The 24,442-nt window shown below is 37.8% G+C and overlaps 1 protein-coding gene and 1 pseudogene across 1 annotated transcript in view; both read right to left on the minus strand.

Moving 5' to 3' along the window:
- Nucleotides 1–426: 426 nt before the first annotated feature.
- LOC142854765 (serine/arginine-rich splicing factor 3 pseudogene) lies at nt 427–1,620 on the minus strand (annotated as a pseudogene).
- Nucleotides 1,621–5,983: 4,363 nt separating this feature from the next.
- Wls (Wnt ligand secretion mediator) overlaps nt 5,984–24,442 on the minus strand; it is a 96,045-nt gene continuing 77,586 nt past the window's right edge. The window contains exons 11-12 of the mRNA XM_075980986.1: nt 18,086–18,239; nt 5,984–6,833 (exon numbers count right to left, since the gene is read on the minus strand). Coding sequence (XP_075837101.1) covers nt 6,724–6,833; nt 18,086–18,239 — 264 coding nt within the window. The 3' untranslated portion in view covers nt 5,984–6,723. The remainder of the gene's footprint in view (nt 6,834–18,085; nt 18,240–24,442) is intronic.

Consider the following 24,442-nt stretch of genomic DNA (forward strand, 5'->3'; position numbering starts at 1 on the left):
GAGATTCTGTTGAATAATGTTCTAGGTGCCAGTGAATCCAAAGCTCAGATGCTTGTTCCTTGTGGTACAGTCAGTGTCACAGTTCTAGTTATTTATTGGTTATTCCTATTCCTGGAGATAGCTCAGTGTTCCTGTGCTTTGGTCTGCTCCCCTGGAGTTTGCTGTCTCAGGCCTACTTTGGCATAGGCTGCTGGCTTTGATCTGTTTCTGTAAATCTTGGTCTGGATATCCTCCTGCAGAAGTCCCTGGTTTGGAGTTGGACCTGTTTTGGTGGAGATCACTGACTCTGGATCTGGTTGCTGGCTCAGTCCTGATCTGACAGTGTTCTGGGGCTGGATTGGCTCCCATGACTGGATTTATCCCTGGCTTCTGCTCCTGGTGTAGCTTGTTTCCTCGGGTCCTCTTTATCCTAGGTGTCTCTAGCTCTTTCATTTTTTTTTATTTGTAACCAAAACTTTAATCCCAAGGATTCTCACAAACATATTACAAATGACAGCATGAAAAAAAAAATCTTGCACAGTAACTCAAAGGTTCAGCTCTACAATGTACCCTTAAACCAACTGGTAACTTAGTCTTCCATTTCCAAATAAAGAATGTTACAAACAGCTTCCTCCATAGATAGCAATCAGTGAGGAACCTCTTTGAAAGTCTTCAGAGTGCAGTTCCCACCCTTTCCCTGTTAACTTGTGTTAACAGCAGCTTTTACAGACTGCTTATCATTTCACCCACAGCTCCCGACTGTAATCCTGCTAAGAAACTAGTTTTTTCAATTTCCATCAGTGGTTTATCATTAGTACATCACACTTTAACTGGGCAGGATCTAGGTTTATTTCAGTCTATGAAAAACTAAAGTTCAAAGCAAATTCAATCTTGCTTAAGGGAACATGAACAGCTAAAATATCTTAAAAATGCACCAAGCTTATGAAGTCTCAAACAAAACTTGAATTTCCTGTACATACCCCTGTCAAATGAAGTTACTTCCTGTACACCACTTCTTTTGCAAACTGGTCTTCTACTTCCTTTCATTTGACCTAGATCGGCTACGAGACCTAGAGAAAGATCGAGATGGCTTGTGGTTTCTCTCATGAGACAGAGACCTCTCTCTTCTCCTATCTCTAGAAAGTGACCTGCTCCGGCTTCGAGAGAAGCTTCTCCTTCTTGGAAATCTTCGCCGAGGTGGAGGACTCCTCCTACGGCAATCATCTTGAGGGTGACGACCCCAAGAGGGAGGGGGGGCACGATTCCGACTTCTTTTCTCACCATTCGACAGCTCCACTCTTACTCGGTAGCCACATAATGTTCTTCCATCTAGCTCTTGGACAGCGTCAGCAGCATCTCGGGGATCTTCAAATTCAACGAAAGCAAAGCCAGGAGGGTTTCGAGCAACCCACACACTTCGGAGCGGTCCATAATAGCCAAATGCCCGTTCTAATTCAGTCTTGTTCCCATTGTTTCCAAGATTACCTACATACACCTTACAATCTAATGGACAGGAATCACGATGCATTTCGAGATCCTGGGTTCGAGAACCGCAGTTCAAATCCCAACACTCCGACGAGGCCCACCCGCACCCTCGCGATCTGCTTCCGCAGATGCTCTCAATGCCCTGGCGTCCACGAAATGGCGTAGCTCTTTCATCTTAATTTAATTTACACCTTTAATTTAGTCTGTGTATTACCACATGGCTGTAGCTTACTGCCAAGGTTCCAGCTTGTCTCTTCCCGGTGGCAGCTATTTGGTATCTCTCTGACTCTGCTTTTTTTTTTCTCCCAGCATTCAGTTTAGTTTTCCCTGCTTACCTCTATTCTGCCCAGCACAGGCCCAAGACAGGTTCTTTATTAACCAATGATATTCACAGCATACAGAGGGGAATCCTACTACACAGTATTGATGGCAATATTAAATCTAAATTTGTTAGTGGGGACATAGTCACAAGTCATGAGAAACAGACAAAACCTTTGGGCATTGGTCCTTAGTACAGGAAGTGTTATTTGCACACTGATCTGTTCCAGTCAGAACACTACTTCATTCTTAGTGTAGCATTTTGGAAAAATGAGAAAAAAACTGAAGTTAATAAGCAGTAACAGTGAAACTGTCTGGAAACTGTGTCTAAAGGAGTGTACATGGAAAGATGGAAAGGACCTCTCAATAGAAAAATGAAAAGTCAAAAAGAAAACACATGGTCAAACACTGAGAGACATTCCTAACTCTAAGATTTAAAAGCATTGGTAAGAAAAAGAGGAAACTCTTTGCACAAAATAGTTTAAATATTCCTGGAAAATCCCTCTGATGTCAGCAAAAAAGAAGCTAATGTAGTCACAAACCAAGAAATTCCTTTAAAACAAAAAAGCAACCAGTTCTTGGGAGAGATAGATGGCAGTGGCTTAAATGAGAAATAAAATTTAAATACAGGTGGTAGATCTGCTTATGGAGGGTTAGGATGGGCATCCTCGCAGGAGTTAGTATTTCACTGAAGGCCAGTTTTAAGAGCTTAAAACCTTACTCTAGTTCTCTCTTTACTTTGTGCTTATGGTTGAGATATGAGCTCCCAGGTTTTTGTTCCTGTCACCATGGCTGCTGATTCCTGACATTCCTCTCCACCATGACCAGGAAACCAAAATTAAAATTTCCTTCTATAAACCATATTTGTTGTTTTGTTTTATCTCAGCAACAGAAAAGTAATATACAATGTATGCACACTTATAGAAGCCAGAAATACTCTTGTAAACATGTCAGAATAAAAATGATCCTGAGGGATAAAGGTAAAAAGGCATATTTGTGACAGTCAGCATGCAAGGAAACTTGACCTCATCACCTGAGGATGAACGCCTGCTAGAAAAAGTCAACCTAAATCAAGAAGGCAGTACTGAAGAACACTGGCCCATGTATCATTCAGAGTGACACCAGGACCAATGAAATGTGCTCACTCACCATTTACTGACCAAAGGTCATACACTAAAATAGCTACTTCTGAGGCAGCTGTGTACACAATTTCTTTACAAGGTGCCTATTTCTCTGCATCCATTCATTACCCATGGGGAAAAAGAATCTTTCTACTTCTGTTAGCCTCAGTGATTACCAGACAGGAGGAAGTGCCTAAAGAGGCTCGGTATGGCCTGAACTCAGGCACTAGAATTGTTAGAGTGAATTATCTCAGTTCTGAGGAATGATTAACCTACACAAGAGTCGTACATAGAACCACTTACTTCATTTTGATGCATATTCCCATCTCCAAAGGGGAAAATGTAAGTATAACATAAATACAAAACCCCAGTACACAAATGGAAGTGATTTTATTTTCTACTTTGAATACATTGGTGTTCTTTAATTTTATAGGCAGATAACATTAATCTTTTATACTTTTGGGCAATATCCTTTAAGGTAATGTAAGAATTATTTTTACAGTGATGTGTCTGTAAACTGGTACCCATGGGTATTTTTTTTTTCTGGTTTCCTGATCTGATTGTCTCTTATAGTCTTTTCTCACTTCTTGAGGAGTTTCGAAGACACTTTCTACTGACAGGAGCTGGCTAGGTTTTACCTGCCTCCTTAAAACTGAGGTTTCAGGAAGAACTACAAACAATCTATCTCCTTTTGACCTCAATTTTCTCCTTCACTGTCCACCTAGTATTTCTCTACTGTATACACTGAGAGTATCTTTTCAATCTTTCAGACATAACTCATCAACTTATTTAAAGTTCCTCCTAATCACTGATATTCTCTGGGTTTTGTTTCATCTTTCCTTAACGAATGGCCTCAGATTTCAAAATTAGTGCCTTATTTATGACTCCAATCAGAGGAGTCATCTTCCTTCTTACTGCTCAGAATGTCCATCAATTGACTCTGCTCTGCTTCTCTGCTCAGCGTTTACACTTTTAACCTATCTCATTTTTCCCCCATTGAATGTGCTTGTGTGCACACTACTGATAGCCTTATGTGATGCTTTGATGCTCTGCCCAGGCAGACTTCTCATTCTTGATGACAGTGGTGGCTAAGTCTGCCACGGACACTCTGTTCATTGTTTCCTCTGTGAAGTGATAGTTAAAACTCCATCTAGACAAACATGAAATCTTCCTCATTCCTATTGTGCTAGACCTTTTCTGCTGGTTTGCCCAGCCAAAAATGTTGTCCATACTTTATGGACCTAATCACAAGGTCATGCTCTTTGATCTGACTCCCTGAATAATTCAAATGGTACTAGGATATACTGCCTATGGTTTTAATGAGAGAGACTAAGTTCCAGGACTTGTAAATGAATCTACTTTAGGGCAAAACATAAGTCCCTAAAGCAGAGCTTCATTAGAGCTCTCCACAAGTCAATTCTTTTTGGGGTGGATACAACTTTTCCTGGGAACCATTAACTATGCTAGGAATGTCCTATTCAAGGTAAACTTGGCTTCTACTATTCATAGACATACTGATATATCTATCAGGAATCTATATTTGTGATAGAGGAACTGCTAGTCCCATGTTTAACAAGGACCTGAAATTTGACTCTGCTCTATGCTTCTTGAAGAAGTTCACATTCAGAACACTCAAACTATGTCTGCTTTGTTTCTCCAAAGTAATCCTCACTTCTCCACATTCTCTAATGCTGCCTGACTAGCCTGTGATCTTATTTATGGGTCCATCAAGAGGTTTCAGAGGTGATTCTAACCATACTATTTCTCTGCATAAAACTTGCAATTGTCTGATAACTCTTACTATGACGTTGAAAATCATTTGTATTCTGGCTTCAAGGGCACAGGACTCATCTTTTGTCTTTCTAAATACTATCTAGGCTTGACATTCAAACTTACTCAGATCTTCTCGATATTACATTGCTTCTATGACTTTATTAATGTTATACCCTCTATCACTTGGCCCTGGGTAAAGTAATACTTCTTTGATGCTTTCTCAGGCTCTTATCCCATCCCAAAGAATAGAGACACCTCGCAGGGCGATGGTGGCACATTCCTTTAATCCCAGCACTCGGGAGGCAGAGGCAGGCAGATCTCTGTGAGTTCGAGACCAGCCTGGTCCACAGAGCTAGTTCCAGGACAGGCTCCAAAGCCACAGAGAAACCCTGTCTCGAAAAACCAAAAAAAAAAAAAAAAAAAAAAGAATAGACACCTCACTCCATCTTCAAGAAGGGGAAGTCACTATAGTGCTTGAAGTTTATCTTCCATACTATAAACATAGAACAAGGTATACTTGATACTTTATACTTGGGTGTGAGATTAGTATGTAAATGCTGTATACAATAGACCACATACTTATTCAACATTTACCAGGTTAGCATAAAAACAATAGTCAAAACCTAAGTGGTTTTTTTCTGTCACTGTTTATCATTGTTCTAGCCAAAGTTAGAAAAATCCTAGGGTGGGATTTGCCAGGTATGTGAATTTAAAAGAATATATCACCAACTTCAATTCAGTCAGCATTATCTAAAAATGACACTCATGGAATTATTGTTACATTGCAAAGGGAATCTATTTATGTGAATGTATAACTGATGAAGCATTTCCACGTACATTATTTTTCACTGTGACTTGGCACACAATGACACTTTATGAATGCTAAGTGAGAAAATAGCCATGTCAGATATCTTGAACAAGGTCACATGACTAGTGCGTGAGAGACCTTTGATAGGAAATCACCTTCTAAATTCAGGATCTAGTGTTCTATCTGCCATGTAGCTTCTTTATCATTAAAAAAGCACAAACAAACAAACAAAACCAATATCAGGTTTTAGTGGATGCAGGAATAAGATCAGTGTGCATGAGGGTCTAAACCATCTGATACTTCACCTATTCTTTGCTAGCCTAGAAAGTCTTAATACCTGCTACAGAAACCTCCAGGAACAGATAGTCAATATTTCTGCCAGCAGCAAGCTACTCTATGATCCAGGGAAACTTAAATCCGCATACCTGAACATTGCTGCAGCAGCAAGGAGAGCATATTTACATTCGTTTTATTCAAATGAAAACACATTTTAAGCAAGTAGTTAAAAAGGCTTTTATGACCCAAAAGTTGTTTAATAACAGAAATCCTACTTCGGTAGTTTAGCAAATATTTCTCAAAATCCACATCTAACACACAGACATATTAGTACCAGATACACAGATTTGGTTTCAAAGCTGAAATCCCTCCAGAATAATAGAACTTCTCATGAAATTTGATTATTTTGTAGTAAGACACAAAAAACAAAACAAAAAAATTGGAATATTCGTACGGCAACTTAAATAATAACTCAGTTGGATACTTGGTGATATAAATAAGATAAAAAGAAGTATCCATGGAGGAGGGTGAAAAGGCTAACACATGAGCAAATGTTGGACTACAAACAATGTTTAAACACATCCCAGAATCAAAAACAGGAAATAAAAAGTCGTAATCTACCCAATATAGATCCTATTAAACCATCCCAAAGAATATACCCTTCCATATGAGTGTCACTAACCCACCTGCTACATATGTTGTTAGGTCACTAATTTAACAATGACCACAAACAATGGGTCATACCAGTTTTTGTTATCACACATGATATATTCGTAGCAGAAGTTTTGCAAAAGTCACTGTCCGAAGTTATCAGACAAATGTCCACTCACTGGTCTAAGAAACCATACCTAAGAAGCACTAGGCATCCACTTTTCACTAAACTCGGCATATATAGTAGGCTCTCCACTCTAGAGAAGGGCTGGATAGAGAAACAATTCTAGCCCAGTGCAGCACCATAGCATCCTATTCCTGTGCTTCTTTACGGGTCAACTTGTAGATCTCAGTTGGTCCATCCACATGGGTGATTGTGGTGGTGAGCTGCAGTTCTTCTCCACTGTGGATACCCAGGTCACCTGAAAGAAAGTATTTGGTTTTATACTTATTCAAGGATGAAAGAGAGGCACTTCACATTCTACCCTGATAGGCTCTCTCCACATTTTTGTTTAGAATTTATTAATTTTTCTTAATGTCACATTTTGTCCTCAGAAAGGTCATTAATGATATATGAGTTAAACCACTGCTATCATTTATTATCAGCATTTAATGAAAGCTTACCTTGTACTTAATGATGTTTTAAATACTTATTATTCAATCTTATTTAATACTAAGGTGCAGTCAATTATGATCATGCCAGCTAAATAGGTGGGGAGCCTGGGAAGAAAAGCAAGGGAACCAACCCCACCCCCATGGAGGGACAGATACATAAAAGCACAGCAGTGAGTCCTGGCAAGGTGCTCCTGACTCTGAGATCTATGCGGTGGGCTAAGTCAGTAAAATGTACCTCACACAGATGTGCAAGGTTGAGTAGGCACAAATCAGCTATTGATGATAGCATATACAATGACTATGTCTCCTACTGATGTGGGATGCCCTCCTGTATGCTGTGAATATATTTTATTACCATTAGTTAGTAAAGAAGCTGATTTGACTAATAGCCAGCCAGAATAGAGCCAGGTGGAAAATCCAAACAAAGATTTGGATTTGGAAAAGGAAGGCAGAATCTGAGAGATGCCAGCAGATGCCAGAAAAGCAAGATTTGAAGTAACAAGCCATAAGCCTTGTAGTAAAATATGAAATAATAAAATAGGATAATTTAAGTTTTAAGAGTTAATTAATAATAAGCATGAGATAACAGGCCAATCAGTTTGTAATTAATAGTAAGCCTCAGAATGGTTATGCATGAACTGGTGAATGGGAGAGAAACCTACAGTTACATCTTATAAACAAGACATGCCTGTCCTAGTCAGGTACTAGGCTAAGCTAATATTTATCAACAGCAATCATGGACTTTCTTCTTCAGAAACAAAGAACCAAATATGTGTGCCAAATTTTTTCATGCCCTCAGGACTGTGAGATACCAAGACAGAAATAAAATAGCATGGCCTTCCTTAATTAGGAAAACTAGTGAGAAAAGAGTAGAAAAGACCCAGAATAATGGTCAGTTTCACTCTGAGAGATACATACATTTGTAGATAAGAGAATAGGGAAATAGAACATGAAATGTGGGCATGTATGCAGGAGCATGTACAAGATTTTCATGTTATATAACTATAGTATTTTTCTGAAACTTAGTATTTTCTTAGTTTTAGCATATAATTAAACTCAGACTTAGGGTTAGGGGCAGAGAGTGACCTGACAATCTCTTAGACACTGTCCAGAACATTAAGAGACCTATGAATGACCTTTGAATACTATCTTAGGGAGAGATCAACCAAGAGTTCCTTAGATACTGTCCAGTGATTGAAAGTCTTAGAATCACACAGGTCATCCACTTTAGGAACTAGATTATTTAGATGATATGTTTGTTCAAGGATACCATGTGGTATTTGTTTTTAATTATAGCTTCATTTTCAGTATGGTATACCATAATCTTAAGACTTAGGCAAAGAACATTCTAAATAAAGAAGCCTCTAGCACTTTCATTAAATTCTACTTCTGGGCAGGAGAAAAAAAATGCATAACAAACCTTGAAAGAAGTTGCCAAATCTATGTCAAGCAAAGAACAACCACTACTTTTATAAAAAGCACATTCTTTCTAGTCATAAAATTTACCTCCCTCAACTCAAATAGCCTTCTTTTGCTTTCATGTCATGTGTATGTCATCATTCTCACATCATTCTTATGTGCTCGCGCGCGCGCACACACACACACACACACACACACGAGCATGCATTCTAGCCCATGACTCAGTTGTTCAGGAAAAGCAGAAAACTCACACTTCTATTTAAAGAGCAACTTATGGATTTGTATGTTTAAGCTGAGCCATCATATCAAAGCCAGAACATATATGATGACATATATGTTCCATTCACCAGAATTTCAAAGACAATCCTGACCATTACAAAAATACTGTTAACCTAATGGATTCCTTTCTCCTAGAAAATGTGTATGATGTTGCATATTTTATAAAGAAATAGCCAAAATATTTTCACTTAAAAATAAAAAGATAAAACAAACAAGCAAAAAATCAAAAATAGGCATCTATGTTATAGTATGTATCCATGTCTGACAACTTTCCCTGCCCCTTCTTTTTCTCTTCTTTCCTTTCTTTCTTTCTTTTTTGGAGACAGGATTTAACTATTTAGCCAAGGCTGGGCTCAAACTCAAGATCCTACTGCCCATGCCTCTGGATTGCAGTGATTACAGGTATGCACTCCTGGCTCTGACACAAGTTTAGGTGTTATACAAACACTAATGCAGAAATCCACAAAGCATTCTGCTGTCACATCATTCCCATTCTGCTGATGAATAGCCAAGGGTTAGTAACCTGCCCAAACTGACTCATAGTAATATTAGATGCAGATACAAACTACAGCAATACGAACCAGGCTCTATGCTATTGACCTTCAGGTTCTATCATCTCTTCTTCAATTTTACAGTTTCCAAATGCCAACAAGACCACCAGTGAAGTACAAAGTTTAAGTGAAATGTGTTATGAATATATACTAATAATGGTCATACTTACAGATAATAAATATAAAATCTAACAACAAGGAGGGACTTTTGGAATAATAATTTTGTTTTAATATTAAATATGTTTTTAGCATATAAATCTGAGAAGCAACAAGGAAGCTGTGGTCTATATATATTTGCAATGTGCACTGTTGGATGCTTAGCATGCCCTGTATTCCCTTATAAGATGGGAGGATAATGAAGCACTAATTGTCAACCTAATGTGCTAGAGGAAGACTCGCAGTGAAAAATCTGTATAGCAAAATATATTATTCTTGCACCTTGCAGAGCAATTTTCCCCCTTAGGGGATGGCATTGGGAATATGCCAGTAGCAGAGGGGGAGTAAGGATTCCTTTATTTGGCTCCAAACTCCATTAACCCCTATTTCTGCCAAAGTCTTTCTCCATCTGTTAGTCTATCTCTGTCTTGGCTTCTGGGTTCTCAAAGTCTTTTACCACACAATACAAGAAAAAAAAACCCCTCAAAAAACAGTATTAGAGGCAGATGGAGAATTAAGAAAACTTCCACATACTGTGGCCATTCTGAGTGTTTTACAGATTCTTTGTGAGAACAAAGTTCTTCTAACATTAAAAGGGATCACATGATTATATCCTTATAATCATCAAGGTCAACTAACATATTGTTGCTCAAGAGTACTACTAGAGAGTTCCAATATTGTGAGCTCATATTTGTTTCTCAAGGTCAAATATTGTCTGTGCTCGAGTCAAGATCCTGAGCCATCTGTGACTGTCTTCAAACCTTGTGTTCTCTCCACATAGTCATAACTGACTCCATCATTTCCTGTGAAATTCTCCTTGGTCCATTATAACTCTTTTTACTGTTCACCTTCAAAGATTAATTTAAGTGATTATTCTTTAGAAGAAAATTTCCAGTTCAGAGCAGAACCGAAAAAAACAAGAATGTCACATTTGTGGCTCTAAATTGATTCAATATAAAACATTACTGTTAACATCATGTTTTTCTTACATTTTTTTGGTGTTAATAGGATGATGGTGGTGAAGACAATACTTAAAAATACAATAATGAATATAGGGTTATTTTATTTTTCTTTTGTAAATAAATCAAATACCCATAACATCTTCTAGGTAGTACATGCTCATCAATTACTCATCAATATTTGCCTACCCAAACTCCTTTTTACCTCAGCCCAGCTAGCATGAGCTTAGAATCCCACACTGTCACTTTTTCTTGGAGTTTAGGGACAAATCCTCCACTGGAGAACAGGTGTACCTCAAGATAAGAATCACGCCTGGGTGAAGGTAGCTTTGGTGGGACAGGGTTCAAAGAGCCTAGGTCTATTTGTTATGACATCTTAACACTGAAAACACCCCAGAAAAGAGAAAAAGGACTGTGGAAATTAAATGTCAGTCAGACACTGAGGGAATTTTAAAATACAAAATATCTTCCTGACTTCATTTGTATTTTTCTGGAATATTACAAATTAGGCCTTTCCAAAAAGTTTTGGGAGTATTGCCTAAAGTTCCCGAATTCATAGGACCTTCCATGTTGAAAGGGAAAGATAAAAGAAGAAAGGTGATCAGGAAGTCCAATGTAGAGAGACCATTCTAATACTGAGTGAGGTCATGTTGCTACACAGAAGAGTACAGAGTACAAGTCGCTAGGGCTTGAGAGGTACTGTGAAATTAAAATATGAAGAAATCTGTGCAAGTGTAACGGCTTCTGTGTTTATGATTAACATATAGTCCCCCCAAAGTTTGTAAAAAGTGCTTAAGACTGCTTTTAATATGTTGTTTGGGGATTATGATACTTTGCTACAAGGAAACATTAAGATATTTAGCATCTTTAAAATCTGGTCACAAAATGTTAGTGGACTATCACAGTCATAGTAATAATGCAAGTGTATATATCTTCCAAACATACGTTTAGAAAATAATAAGGATATGTTCCAATATTGTGAACTAGGATTTGAGCCTTCTTCAATCTGTCTTCCACAAAGAGTTTTTGGTGAGGAAAACATTGTAACATTTCTCAATTGTGAGATGGTAAGCTACTATACAGGGTAAGAAACTAGCCATTGCTTTGGACTTCACATACTCAGTAGTGTTGTGGATGGACACATTCCTATCTGTAACAGACATTATCCCTAAGTGCCATAATGACAGGAGGTACCCTTCTGTTCTTCTTGCTAGCAGAAGAAACACAGAATCTGATAATGTGGAACTTGAAGAGCTTGCTTGCAATAGATAAAAGCAGTGCAGAGGGATAACAGATTGTCCAACAAAAACCAGAAGGGTTCATGCAGTCGATGTTTATTAAGAGAAGTTGTTAGCATATTTATAACAACACTTAGAGAACAAGTTTTATGTGCTATTTCCTTGGAAGACAAAAACTCTCAAATTTAAGTTAAGGAAAGGGCATGTCGATTCTATTAAAGTAACAGGAGGATCATAAAATAAAATTAATATTCTTGCCTATAATCCAGAGTCCCACTGTACTGTGAGTTTGGAGATTGGTTGTTTAAGAAGCTGCCTGTCCCACTTTGGTACACACTGTAACACATGAACTATCAGTGGAAGAGTGGCTGACAGATGCCTAGGTCCCAAGCCCTTTAGAAAGGCAAGAAGAAGGCAAACCATGGCCAGAGATAGACTAAAAATTGTGAATGACAAGATCTCTTGGTTCCAAAAAAAGTCAAGAAATAAGAAGAAAGATTAAAATAAATAAGAAGCCCCAGAAAACTGGGAGCAGCCTCCTCATACCACAATCATCTCCACCATATCTGTGACCAGCAGAGCCTTGACCCTGATTGCTCCTGAAGAGGTGAGTATCTGGATTCCTGGCGGGAAGACCCAGTTCTTCAGGGCCTAGGGTCTGGAGGCACATCTCTTTCTTCACCCCCAACGACCAAACCTCAGAGACCCCAGAGCAGCCTCCCCACACCTGCAACCATCCTCCACTGCACCTAAGACCACCTGAGCCTTGGCCCAGACTGCACATGTAGAGAAGCCCCCCAGAGCTGAATCAGCAATTACCAAAAGTATGGTAATGCCAGCACCAGGAGGAAGAGTGATCACCTAAATCACCGGCATAACCTGCAGCAATTCGAGGAAGACAGATCCCCTGAAGCACAGGCCCTACCTGTACCCCTTGCAGGAAGAGATGGGTAGGTACCAGTGCAAGAGCACATTCAATAACCTAAAGAGCAATATGGTAACACATGAACCTAGTGATCCTAAAAAAGGAATATCTGAACATCCTAACCCAGAAGAAGCAGAATAAAATGTCCTTAAATATAACTTAATGAAGATTATAGAGACCCTTAAGCAGAAAAATGAAAAGTTCCCTTAAAGAAATGTGTGAAAAGATAAACAAAAAAAATGGAAGAAAGCAATAGATCTCTTAAGGGAAGTCAAGGAAAAAAAATTAAACAGGCAATGCAAACAGTTCAAACTTAAAAATTGAAATTGAGACAATAAAGGAGACACAAACCAAGGTAAGTTTTGAAATGAAAAATCTGGGTAAATGAACAGAAACTACAGATACAAGCATAATTAACAGATTATAAGAGATGGGAGAGAATCTCAGGAGTTGAAGGTACTCTAGAGGAAATAGATTCATCAGTCAAAGAAAATGTTACATCCAACAAATTTTTACACAAAACATCCAGGAAATCTGGGACCCCATGAAAATATCAAACATAAGAATAATAGGGATAGAAGAAAGAAAAGTACTCCAGCTCAAAGGCACATAAACTATTTTCCACAAAATCATAGAAGAAAATTTTCCTAACCTAAAGAAGGTACAAGAAGCTTACAGAATACCAATTAGAATGGACTTTAAAAAAAAAAGGCCCCCCACTATATAAAAATCAAAATACTAAACATACAAACTAAAGAAAGAATAAGAGTTGCAAATAAAAAAGGCCAAGTAACATACAAAGGCAGACCTATAAGAATTATATCTGTCTTCTTTCAGAATTACCTCTGAAAGCCAGATTGCTACAGACACTAAGAGATCATAGATGCAAGGTCAAACTATTATACCCAGCAAAGCTTTCAATAATAAGACAGAGAAAACCAAATTTAAACAATATCAACAAATTTATCTTTATAGACAGTACTAGAAGGAAAACTCCTACCCAAGGAAGTTAGATGCACCCATGAAAACAAAACTAATAGAAAACCTCACACTCACACCAGCAAGACCCAAAGAAGAGCAAAACACAAATACTACCACGAAAATATAAAAGGAATTGACAATCACTGGTTATTAATCTCTTACTACCAATGGACTCAATTCACATATAAAAATGGCAATCTTACCAAAAGCAAGCTACCAATTCAATGCAATCCCATCAAAATCCCAACACAATTATTCACAGACTTCAAAATAACAATAAAACCAAAAAACACAGCATAGCCAAAAAAAAAAAATCCTGTACAGAAAAGGGACTTCTAGAGACATCACCATCCCTGACTTCAAGCTCTGCTTCAGAGCTATAGTAATGAAAACAATTTGGTATTGGCATAAAAATAGACATGTAGACCAATGGAATCAAAGGCCCTGATATTAATCCATACATTTTTTAAAAACTGATTTTTGACAAAGAAACAAAAATTATACAATGGAAAAAAGATAGCATTTCCAACAAATGGTGCTGGCATAAATTCAGCAACACTGAACCTCATAGAAGAGAAAATGGGAAGTAACCTTGAACACATGGGCAAAGAAGACAACTTCCTAAATACAACACCAGTAGCATAGACACTGAGATCATCAATTTATAAATGGGACCTCCTGAAATTGAGAAGCTTTTGTAAAACAAAGGACACAGTCAATAAGACAAAACAACAGCCTATAGAATGGGAAAATATCTTCACCAACTCCATATTGGACAGAGGACTAATCTCCAAAATATATAGAGAATTCATGAAACTAGACATACCTAGCCTAAAATACCAAATAATCCAATTAAAAAAATGGGGTACAGATCTAAACAGAGGATTTTCAACAGAAGAATCTCAAATGGCATAGAGACACTTAAGGAATTGCTGAATATACTTAGCCACCAGGGAAACACAAATTAAACTGACTTTGAGATACTATCTTACAACAGTCAGAATGGCTAAATTCAAAACCACTGATGATAGCTTATTCTGGAGAGGATATAGAGTAAGGGGAACACTCTTCGATTGGCAGTGGGAGTGCAATCTTGTAGAGCCACTTCGGAAATCAGTATATCAGTTTCTCAGAAAATTGGGAATCAATCTGACACAAGAGCCAGCAATACCACTCTTGGGTATATACCCAAAGGATGCACATGCATACCCCAAGGACATCAACTGTGTTCATAGCAGTATTATTTGTTATAGCCTGAACCTGGAAACAATCTAGATGCCCCTCAACCAAGAATAGATAAAGAAAATGTGGTACATTTACACAATGGAGCACTACTCAGCAGTAAAAATGAATGAAATTTGCATGCAAATGGGTGGAACTAGAAAAAAAAAAACCCAAGTGAGGTAACATAGACCCAGAAAAGACAAATACAGTATGTACTTACAAGTGCATATTAGACATAAAACAAAGGACAACCATCCTACAGTCTATGACACAAGAGAAGCTAGGTAACAAGAAGAACCCTAAGAAAGACATATATGGATCCCCCTAGGAAGGGCAAAAGAAAAGGTCTCCTGAGAAAATTGGGAGCATGGGGGGAAAGGCATAGCAGAAGGGGAGGGGGAGGGGATAAAAGGAGGGAGGAGGAGAACATGAGGGAAGGTAATGATAGAGATAGAGAGGGAGATATTGCTTGATAGAGGGAGCCATTATGGGGCTAGTGTGAAGCCTGGCATCAGGGAAATCCTCAGGAATCCACAATGATGACCCCAGCTAGGACCATAAGCAATAGTGGAGAGGATGCCTGACTAGCCTTCCACTGTAATCAGATGGATGTCTACCTTAATTGTCATCATAGAACCTTCATAATAGAAGCAGATGCAGAGATCCACAACTAAGGACTGTACTGAGCTGTTGAAGAGAGATCAGTTGAAGAGAGGGAGGAGCAATAATATGAGCAAAGGGGTCAAGACCATGATGGGGAAACCCACAGAAACAGCTGACCTGAGCTAATGTGAGCTTACTGACTCTGGACTGATAGTGGTGAAACCTGCATAGGACCAAACTAGGCCCACTAAATGTGGGTGACAGTTGTGTGACTTGGGCAGTCTATGGGACCACTGGCAATGGGACCAGTATTTATCCCTAGTGTTTGAAATGGCTTTTTGGAGCCCACTCTCTTTGGAGGGATACCTTGCTTAGCCTAAATAAATGGGGGGGAGGGCCTTGGTCCTGCCAGACTTTGTTGACTCTCCATGGGAAGTCTTACCCTTTCTGAGGAATGGATGGGGGGAGTGAGGGGAGCAGGAGCAGGGGAGTGAGTGGGAACTGGGATAGGTATGTAAAATGAGAAAAGATGGTTTAAAAAATAAAGTAAAAAAAAAAAAAGAAGAAAGATAAACTTTCTGCAAAGGGTGTTTTCCCACAAAAGCAACAACGTAGTATCAAAACAGATGGTAGTGAGACTGAAGAGTCCTTGCTCCAGACACTGCAGAGTCACCTCTCCTGGCACCTCCCCATTTCCATTTCTTTATCTTTAGCTGATGATGACAACCACATGCCTCTCTTACCAGAACTGAAACAGGTGAACTTCATGTTCTAGCATAGCCTTGTTCCAAAAGAGAAAAACAATAAAAACAAAATACAAAACCACAATTAATCCTGCCTTTAAGGAATCAAGATTCCATTGGGAGAACGAAAGGAATGGGCTAGATGTATGCCATAAAAAGAGCAATTATGTTATCTCAGGTCTGCTTCTTAGAAATCTAGCTCTAGCTACACATGTAAGAAAATGGATTTAAAACCTGGAAAACTTTTGTTTACTCTCACTTTTTTTAAGACATAGTACAAACAATTTATAGTATGTATGTGTTTATATTTGTTTGTACATGTGCATAAGGTTCATGGGCAAATGTCTGTGTGCATTTAGAAATCATATAGTTGTCAGGTATCTTCTCTTCAACTGCTTTCCACCTTATTTTTTGAGACAGGATTTTTCAATGTACTTGCAACTCACTGTTTTTGTCAGCATGAGTGGTCAGCAAGTCCCAGGTATATGCTTGTCTTTATCTACTCTGTGACTTTCCTTACCCCATTGTCTAGGTTATAAACAATGTACCACCATGACTAGTTTTACATTCATGTTGATGACCCACAATCAGGTACTTATGCTCATATGTCAAGTCCTTCAGCATTTGAGTCATCTCCCTGGTCACAATAAAAGTAAAGTTATAAAAGGTATGAAAATAACTTGCAATGAAAACTTTATTGATGCTTATCAATCTGGTTCAACTTACCTGACTACTAAAAACATGCCACCAGCCCACAGAAATATTGGGCCATTTAGCATAATTTTGTGTTCTAATGTGGGTGATCAGATATAGTTTTCAAAGAGGAGACAATACATAGACTGCACACCAAAGAGTGATAGGGCTTCAGCAGGCTCTGATGAAGGAAGAACCCACTCTCTCACAACACACACATACTGAGTACTGAAAAGTGAGGCCAACTCTTAATGCAAAGAGATGGCCAAGAGTGGCCAAGAGTTCATCTCTGTACCATGGCATTTAGAGCACTAGTACTAATTTCAGAAAAAAAATGTCATATTTTATGTTACCCTAATAATGAGGATGAAGTTAAGGTAAAGCAGGTGTGAAAAAGAGAAAAAAGAGTAAGACTGGAGGTATAATGAAAGAGCTATTAAACTAGCTATTCATTATCTATCTGTTACATGTGGACAGCATTGGGAAGGAACAATTATTTCCTTTTATGATGGCTAGTGCAGAGACTCAACAAATTCTCCATTTTCTTTTCTCTGACATTACCAGATAGGATAAATACAATTAGATTTGGATTCCTTGGGCTTCTGTGATTGCAAGGTAGGAAAAAGTAGCATTCTCCGCACTAAAAAACAAGAATTATTTGAAAACAGAAAAGAAATTGGTTTGAGAAAAAAAATTCTTGAAAACATGGCAATATAAATCAATGGGAGAATACTTGCTAAGCATATATGAGATTCTGGATTGATCCTAACACACACACACACACACACACAGAGAGAGAGAGAGAGAGAGAGAGAGAGAGAGAGAGAGAGAGAGAAAGTACATGAAGAGAAGAGAATCAGGGAAAAGAAATCATTTCCCAAGTACCTTTACCTAGTACCTCAGTATTTGACCTCCATGATTGGAGAAATACATGTGACATACTTTCCAAGAGTCCATCTTACTCAAGGAAAAGTGAGAAAAACAAATTTGATTCTGTATTACTGTAACTGGAATACATTTTATAAATAGCCTTAATATATTTTGTGTGAAACATTCTTAACATATTTTGGAGAATAAAAAATGGCTATTTCAAGAGCTATATATCTTGTGTTAAATTGCTGTTTTATATTTCTTGAATCTCAAGTGCTCACTTATTCTATGACTATATTAGAAAGACATCTGGAAGAAAGTTTAACTGATGAACATAGTGTTTTAGCCATCTATATCTTGAAGATACAAAGGTCTATTCTATCCTGAATAAATTTGAAATGAAAAGACAGAGACTCACCATTAGACTGGTCTTCCCCATAGTTTTTATGGGATGGCGCATACAAGAACATCAAAGCAAAGACATACAGGTTCCACATTCCATAGATACCAGTGAAGAAAGCACTGTTCACTTGAACTGTGACACCACCCCATTTCCAATGTCCTTCTGTCACCTATAGATAAAAAGGAAAGCATTCAAGTGAAACAGAGAAGCATAATACCAAAATAGAAATCAATCACCATGAAAGCCAGAGCTCTTCTTCAAATGGAAACGTTAAAGGTTTCACATTTTATAAGAGTCCACATTTTAATATGAACTAAATCTGTGTAAATTAAGGTCTCCTGACTAGTGTCAAGTGAAAATTCAGTGGTTCTTATTTTGAATATGCATTAGTATAACTTTGATAATGTCTCTTCTTAGAAATGGAAGTACACTTATTCTTCATTTAAGGGATTGTGTTTGACACCATTCACAACTACAATTTCTTCTTTGCCATCTCCCTATGTAAACAAAAGCTCTGTGAGGCAGAAACCATTTCTAACTTACTTGCTAAAGTTGCAACATCTTTGGTGCTTAATGTACCATATGTGTACAGTAAACAAAAGTGCACATTTATTCAGTAAGGAAAGAGTAAAGTTTTTGGAATTCAGTTTCCTTAAAACTTGAAGATTATAGATGAGAACTGAATACATATGTAATTTCTGGTAATTAAATGGCAGATACTCACGACATTTTGTATTTATTTATGAAATGTCATTTTAGGTAAACTATTCTTTTTTTTTTGGTAAACTATTCTAATAGGTAATTAGGAAGCTTCCATATGCTTTGTGTTTTGTAAGACATGTTCAGAAACTGCTTCAATTTGAGATGACTTGGTAATTGTTTTCAGAATGCTTTGAAGATATGTGGTTTGCACTAACTACTACAGAGCTATTGAGCTGAATGACTCATAATTTGTACAAGCACTGAGCTCACTGAAATAATTTCAAACACTCTTGCTTGCTATAGGATATTTTAAATGTGGATAAGAGAAAGTAATATTAATGACTTCAACAAAAAGGTTGAGCTTGGCTCCTGTTTATGATATAGTGGGTCTGTGTTCATTCAGGCCTTCCTTTGACTTCCCATAACCTATTGGGACCATAATCCTTGTAAGATGTTAATTATATTTTTTGTTGTTGTTTTGAAAAACTTGGAGTGTCTGGAAACCAGGAAATCCAGTTATAGACTTACCAATGTTATTCTATCTTTTGTGACTCATACATACAACACAACTACCATAAACTCTTACTCATTTTGTAAAATAACTCATTTTATGAAATGTCCAGGTGATGGTTTTGACAAAGAGTTTAAAACCATTACTTATTTTAGACCATGTGTCACAATTCAAGCTATTTATGACATTAAAATACAAATTGTGCCCACTTTATAAAAATTATACCATGTGGAACACAGACTTATGTTCAATAAATATGATGGTAGGAAAGAAGCTTTAAGAGAGTTCCAGAAATTTGTGCTTCTGGTCTAGTACAGGTAACAGAAAAGGCTGGGCTCATTAAAATATAAGCAAGACAGGACAAAGTAGCTTTGGGGTAATGGTCCTTCAACTAAGGAAAGGGCATGTAAGAGGTTACATTTTGGGACATGAACTAACAAAATTCATAATTGACATTTTAAATTTTAGCTTAATATAACTGGTATTTTTTCAATTCTTCTGAAGAGTTACATTGGAATTTTTAAAGACTTAATTATTGTGATTATAATACACTACTTAAATTATTTCACCCTTCTCTTTTCCTTCGTCTATACTATACCATGTACAGTCCCACACCCAATGTCTTTCAAATTCACAGCCTCTTTTTCATTTAAACGTTGGTGTGTGAGTGTGTGTGTGTAATTAAATATGCAAACACATCTATTTGGTCTTAATTCATATTACTTGTATGTATATGTTTTCTGGGCTGACCATTTGGTATTAGGTAGCCAATTTATTTGTTATTCTGTGGATAATACTTTTTCTTCTGCTTTTTGCATTTCCTGGTTGCCTGTAGTTCTTTGTCTAAGATTGAGGCTTCTTGAGCTTTCCTCCTTCTATAGAACTGATATTTTGATTAATTCTCTCCAGAATTTGCATGATTGACTTGGTTAAGGAAATACCTGCAGGCCTGGTACTCACACAGTACTCGATTGATAGTCATTGATACAGAAATGCTATAGGAATGTCTCTGGGAACATAGAGAAACAAAGTAGAGCTAGAACTGAACACAAGAATTCAGCAGGGTGGACTATGAATCACTATTGATTGAGGATGAGTTTTAATGGATGTTGGTCATGCTCATAATGGAGGAGACTAATGAATTAGGCATGCCATAGGCTCCAAATAATTATCTGGGATAGACTTTGAGTCTTAACAATTTGTGTAAAAGAATAAAAACAGGCTCTGAGTGGTGAGACTATTGGATTCCAAGATAATACTAGGGCTCTGAAGGATGGGTTTGTTAGCTTGTGTGGGGGAGAGAAAATTCTTAACTGATATTCAGAATTGGGGGAATAAGGCCTTTTAGTGGGTATACAGGGAATACTATCAGCTGATAATTATAACCTGGGCTTTAAAGGAAAGAGATTCTTGAAGCGAAACAATTTTTTTTCTATAGAAGAGGCTGATGATGTCCAGATGAGGGAAGCCCCAGAGAGATCAATACCATTAGCTGGTGAGGTTAAAGGTTGTGGGAATTATCACTATGCAAGGAGTTGGGGAAGATACTAGGCCAGAAGTTGTAGGGGACCTTATCATGAACTGTACTATTTGTTGATTAAGAGCGAGGAAAGAGTAGTGAGGGAGGGAAATAAGAAAGAAGAGGGAGAACAGGGAGAGGTAGAAGAGCAATGAACAGGGAGGGATATCTATCTGAAAAGTAGAGAAAATATTACAGTCCATAATAAATCACAATAATTTTATGTAAAAGTGAGAAGAAAAATCAATACATGGTAAGAATTCATTACATCTTATACTTTATGGAAGGTTGGGGTTTCAAAAGCCCGGACCATGCCCAGTTACCCCCATCTCTGCCTGAGGCTTGTGGATCAGGATGTAAGCTATCAGCTGCTGCTCCAGTGCCAAGCCTTCCTGCTTGCTGTCATGCTCCCTTCCAGGATGGCCATGGACTCACCCTCTGAAACTGTCAAGCCCAATAAGTCGTTTTATTTAAAAGTTGCCTTGATAACAGTAACAAAAATTAACGAAGACCAAAGACAGTATTTCCATATCTTGCCTGAGATTGCTCATCTCAGAAAGTCATAGTCATTAGTCCAAATACAGAAAGTCTTCTTAGTGACTATACAACACAAAGGTAGGACATTATCTTAAGCAGGGTTGGTCTCTAAAAGCAGCAGATCAAACAACTACTTGGAAGCTCACTTCATTGACCATTGTTAAAACAGCATATATAAACAAGTCTATACATCCAAATCTGGGGGTAGGGGTTATGAAGAAACTGTAAATGCCATGTATATCCTAAACATGGTAATGTATAATTTAGAGTAGACAGAATATGTAATGTTTTTCAGAAAAATCTTATGAATGAGATGCTCCACTAATAAAGAATACATAGGAGCTGAGTCTTTCTAAGAAAATAATGGATTAGTGTCCTCTTTTATTTGTTCTGGGGCATACATGTTGCTAGGAATATATTTACTTAAGTACCCAAAGATTGAACTTCTATCTGCAAATGCTTATTTCTTGGTAGGCAACGAGGTAAACTACAAAAATTAGTCATGTAGATATTGTAACTCCAGGGTTTAGAAACTAGATTGTATTTTCTCCCTATGTTTTCTCAACTACTCTTGCTTTAGACAGACCGAACTCTAAGCACATTCTCACTATCATGATCCACAATGAGCAGCCTCAACAGATCAGGAATTGTAGATCCAAATTCTTACAATGCAAGTAAGAGGAGTAGTCATTTCCTATTTTAACTTTCGTAGAGAAAAAGAAAACTCAAGTACTTGCAACACCAAATAACAATTTGTTATCACCAAATATCAAAAACCATGTTACCCTCTACAGACTCTTCTCTTTTCCTGATTTTACATGACAACAGATTCCTTCTGTATAGAGACACATTTATACCCCTGCAGTCAAGTGAGGACAAATCTCGTTATACCCAGTAGTTTGACAACCAACATTCCACTAACAACAAGATTTCCAAACTCCAAACACAGGCTCTCTTACAAGAAACATTTCTTTACAGCTGTCTAAGCCACAAACTGAAGTGATCATACACCAGAAAAAGAACTGGGGAGCTGGGTCTCTGGGAGTTTATTACATATATCTTTACCTGAATATCAGGTCTCTGGGTGTTCCTTCAGTGAAAATCGGTGACCTTCTGTGCACTGTACTTCTTTTCTGTTCCTTGCTAACACCACCTCTAAACTAACTAAACACTTCTCTCTTCTAGAAGGAACAGGACTGAAAGACCAAACTGTGGTACAGCATTTCTTCATTGCTATGACTCAGATCATTAAAATAGCAGGCATTAAAGACTGAACCTCAGTCCCAGTTACAAAGCCTCAAGGTCACCACATTCTAAGAGCTTCCTATGTGCCTTTCATTCCTGGTCTCAGAGCTTCAAAATCCTAGCAAGATTCCCCACATATATTTCATAGGGCTTAAATGGAAGCTCTCCCAACAAATACAATGGAAGTTTTAAAAACATCCCTTTTACCTAATGCTGAGGTCCATTTCAGAAGTTACCCAATGGATTTTCTCTCAGGTAAGCTCATTATTGTGACATTCAAAAATGATATTAGAAAATTAATCCTCTGATGACTCTATTAACAATACCAAGAAAACAGAGAGTTATGAAGGAAAATGTCTTAAGTATCTGTAAATAAACCTTTAAAAAAAGAAAAAGAACGAAAAAGAAAAAGAAGCAGGAGGAATGTATGTTGCTAATGGAATTCAAAGACATCATATCTCTTTAGAGTTGAAATCCACCCATCTAACTATTGCAGCTAATATAAAAAGCTGGCCAGAGCCCAATAATGTGATAATGAAAAACTAATCATTATTTGCAAAGAAAATCTTTAAATTCTCTCATAAGACATCTTCTACCACTTTAAAGCAACAGCCAAACATGTATAAAATTAAATTCAGGCAAAAAACAGCCAGTCATCTTGAGGATTAATTCCTCTAGAATTCAGGTGGAAGGAGTTCTGCAGTTAAGTCACTGAGGAGGGTTGTGGCTCCAAAGTGGGCATGAGAGGACTGCAGCTTTGAAAAATGGCAGAAGTAGGCCTCAGGAATGGAAGTACTGTTCCCTTTCATGTTCCTGAGAACACGGTACATCTTACTGGAGACTCCACCTCTAGGTGAGGGTCCCCTTATTTTCTCAGTCAAGAAACTCAGTAGGCCGTATAAAAACACCATATTGCTAAGGGTCTGGAGAAACCAGGAAGTATAATGATCACACAAGGAAATTAGCCAAAAGTGGAGTCAAGCTTAACCCAAACCCTTTCCTTGAATTTGAGTCTTTGAGCCTTAACTGAATTAAAGATGTATTCAAGAGCCAGAGATATGGCTCAGCTGATAAAGGTATTTGTCGCTGAGGCTGATGATCTGAATTTTATCCCTGTGATTCACATGGTAGAAGGAGAAAACTGACTCCTATTGCATAGGTGATACACACATATAAATGTAATGAAACATACAAATAAATGTAATAAAAATTTTGGAAGAACTCATTCTGAATTAGCAATAGCTTTACTATATTTGGAATAAATTTTCCAAGGTTTTATAAATGGTTTGATACAAACACACTCCTATTACAAGTAAAAGAAGATGGAGTGAACAATGTGCAAACACATGTAAGTATATTGTTCAATTTATTTCTACATACGATCAACCTTCATCCAGTAACTGATGGAACCAGATGGAGAGATCCACAGCTAAGCACTGGGCCAAGCTCCTGGATCCTGGAGTCCAGTCAAAGAGAGGGAGGAGGGATTATATGAGCAAAGTGGTCAAGATCATGATGAGGAAACCTACAGAAACAGCTGACCGGAGCTAGTGGGAGTTCACAATTCCAGACTGACAGTTGTGAAACCTGCATAGGAATGAACTAGGCCCTCTGAATGTGGGTGGCTTGGGCAGTTTGTGAGACCACCGGTAGTGGGATCAAGATTTGTCACTAGTGTATGAACAGGTTTTTTAGAGCCCATTCTCTATGGAGGGATACCTTGTTTGATCTAGATAGAGGAAGAAGTGCCTTGGTTCTGCCTCAAAGAGAGGTGATAAACTTTGTTGACTTTCCCTTACCCTCTCTGAGGAGCAGATGGGGCCAGCGGGGGAAATGGAGAGCAGGAAGAGGGAATGGA

The sequence above is a fragment of the Microtus pennsylvanicus genome, chromosome 7 (genome assembly GCF_037038515.1).
Source record: "Microtus pennsylvanicus isolate mMicPen1 chromosome 7, mMicPen1.hap1, whole genome shotgun sequence".
NCBI lineage: Eukaryota > Metazoa > Chordata > Mammalia > Rodentia > Cricetidae > Microtus > Microtus pennsylvanicus.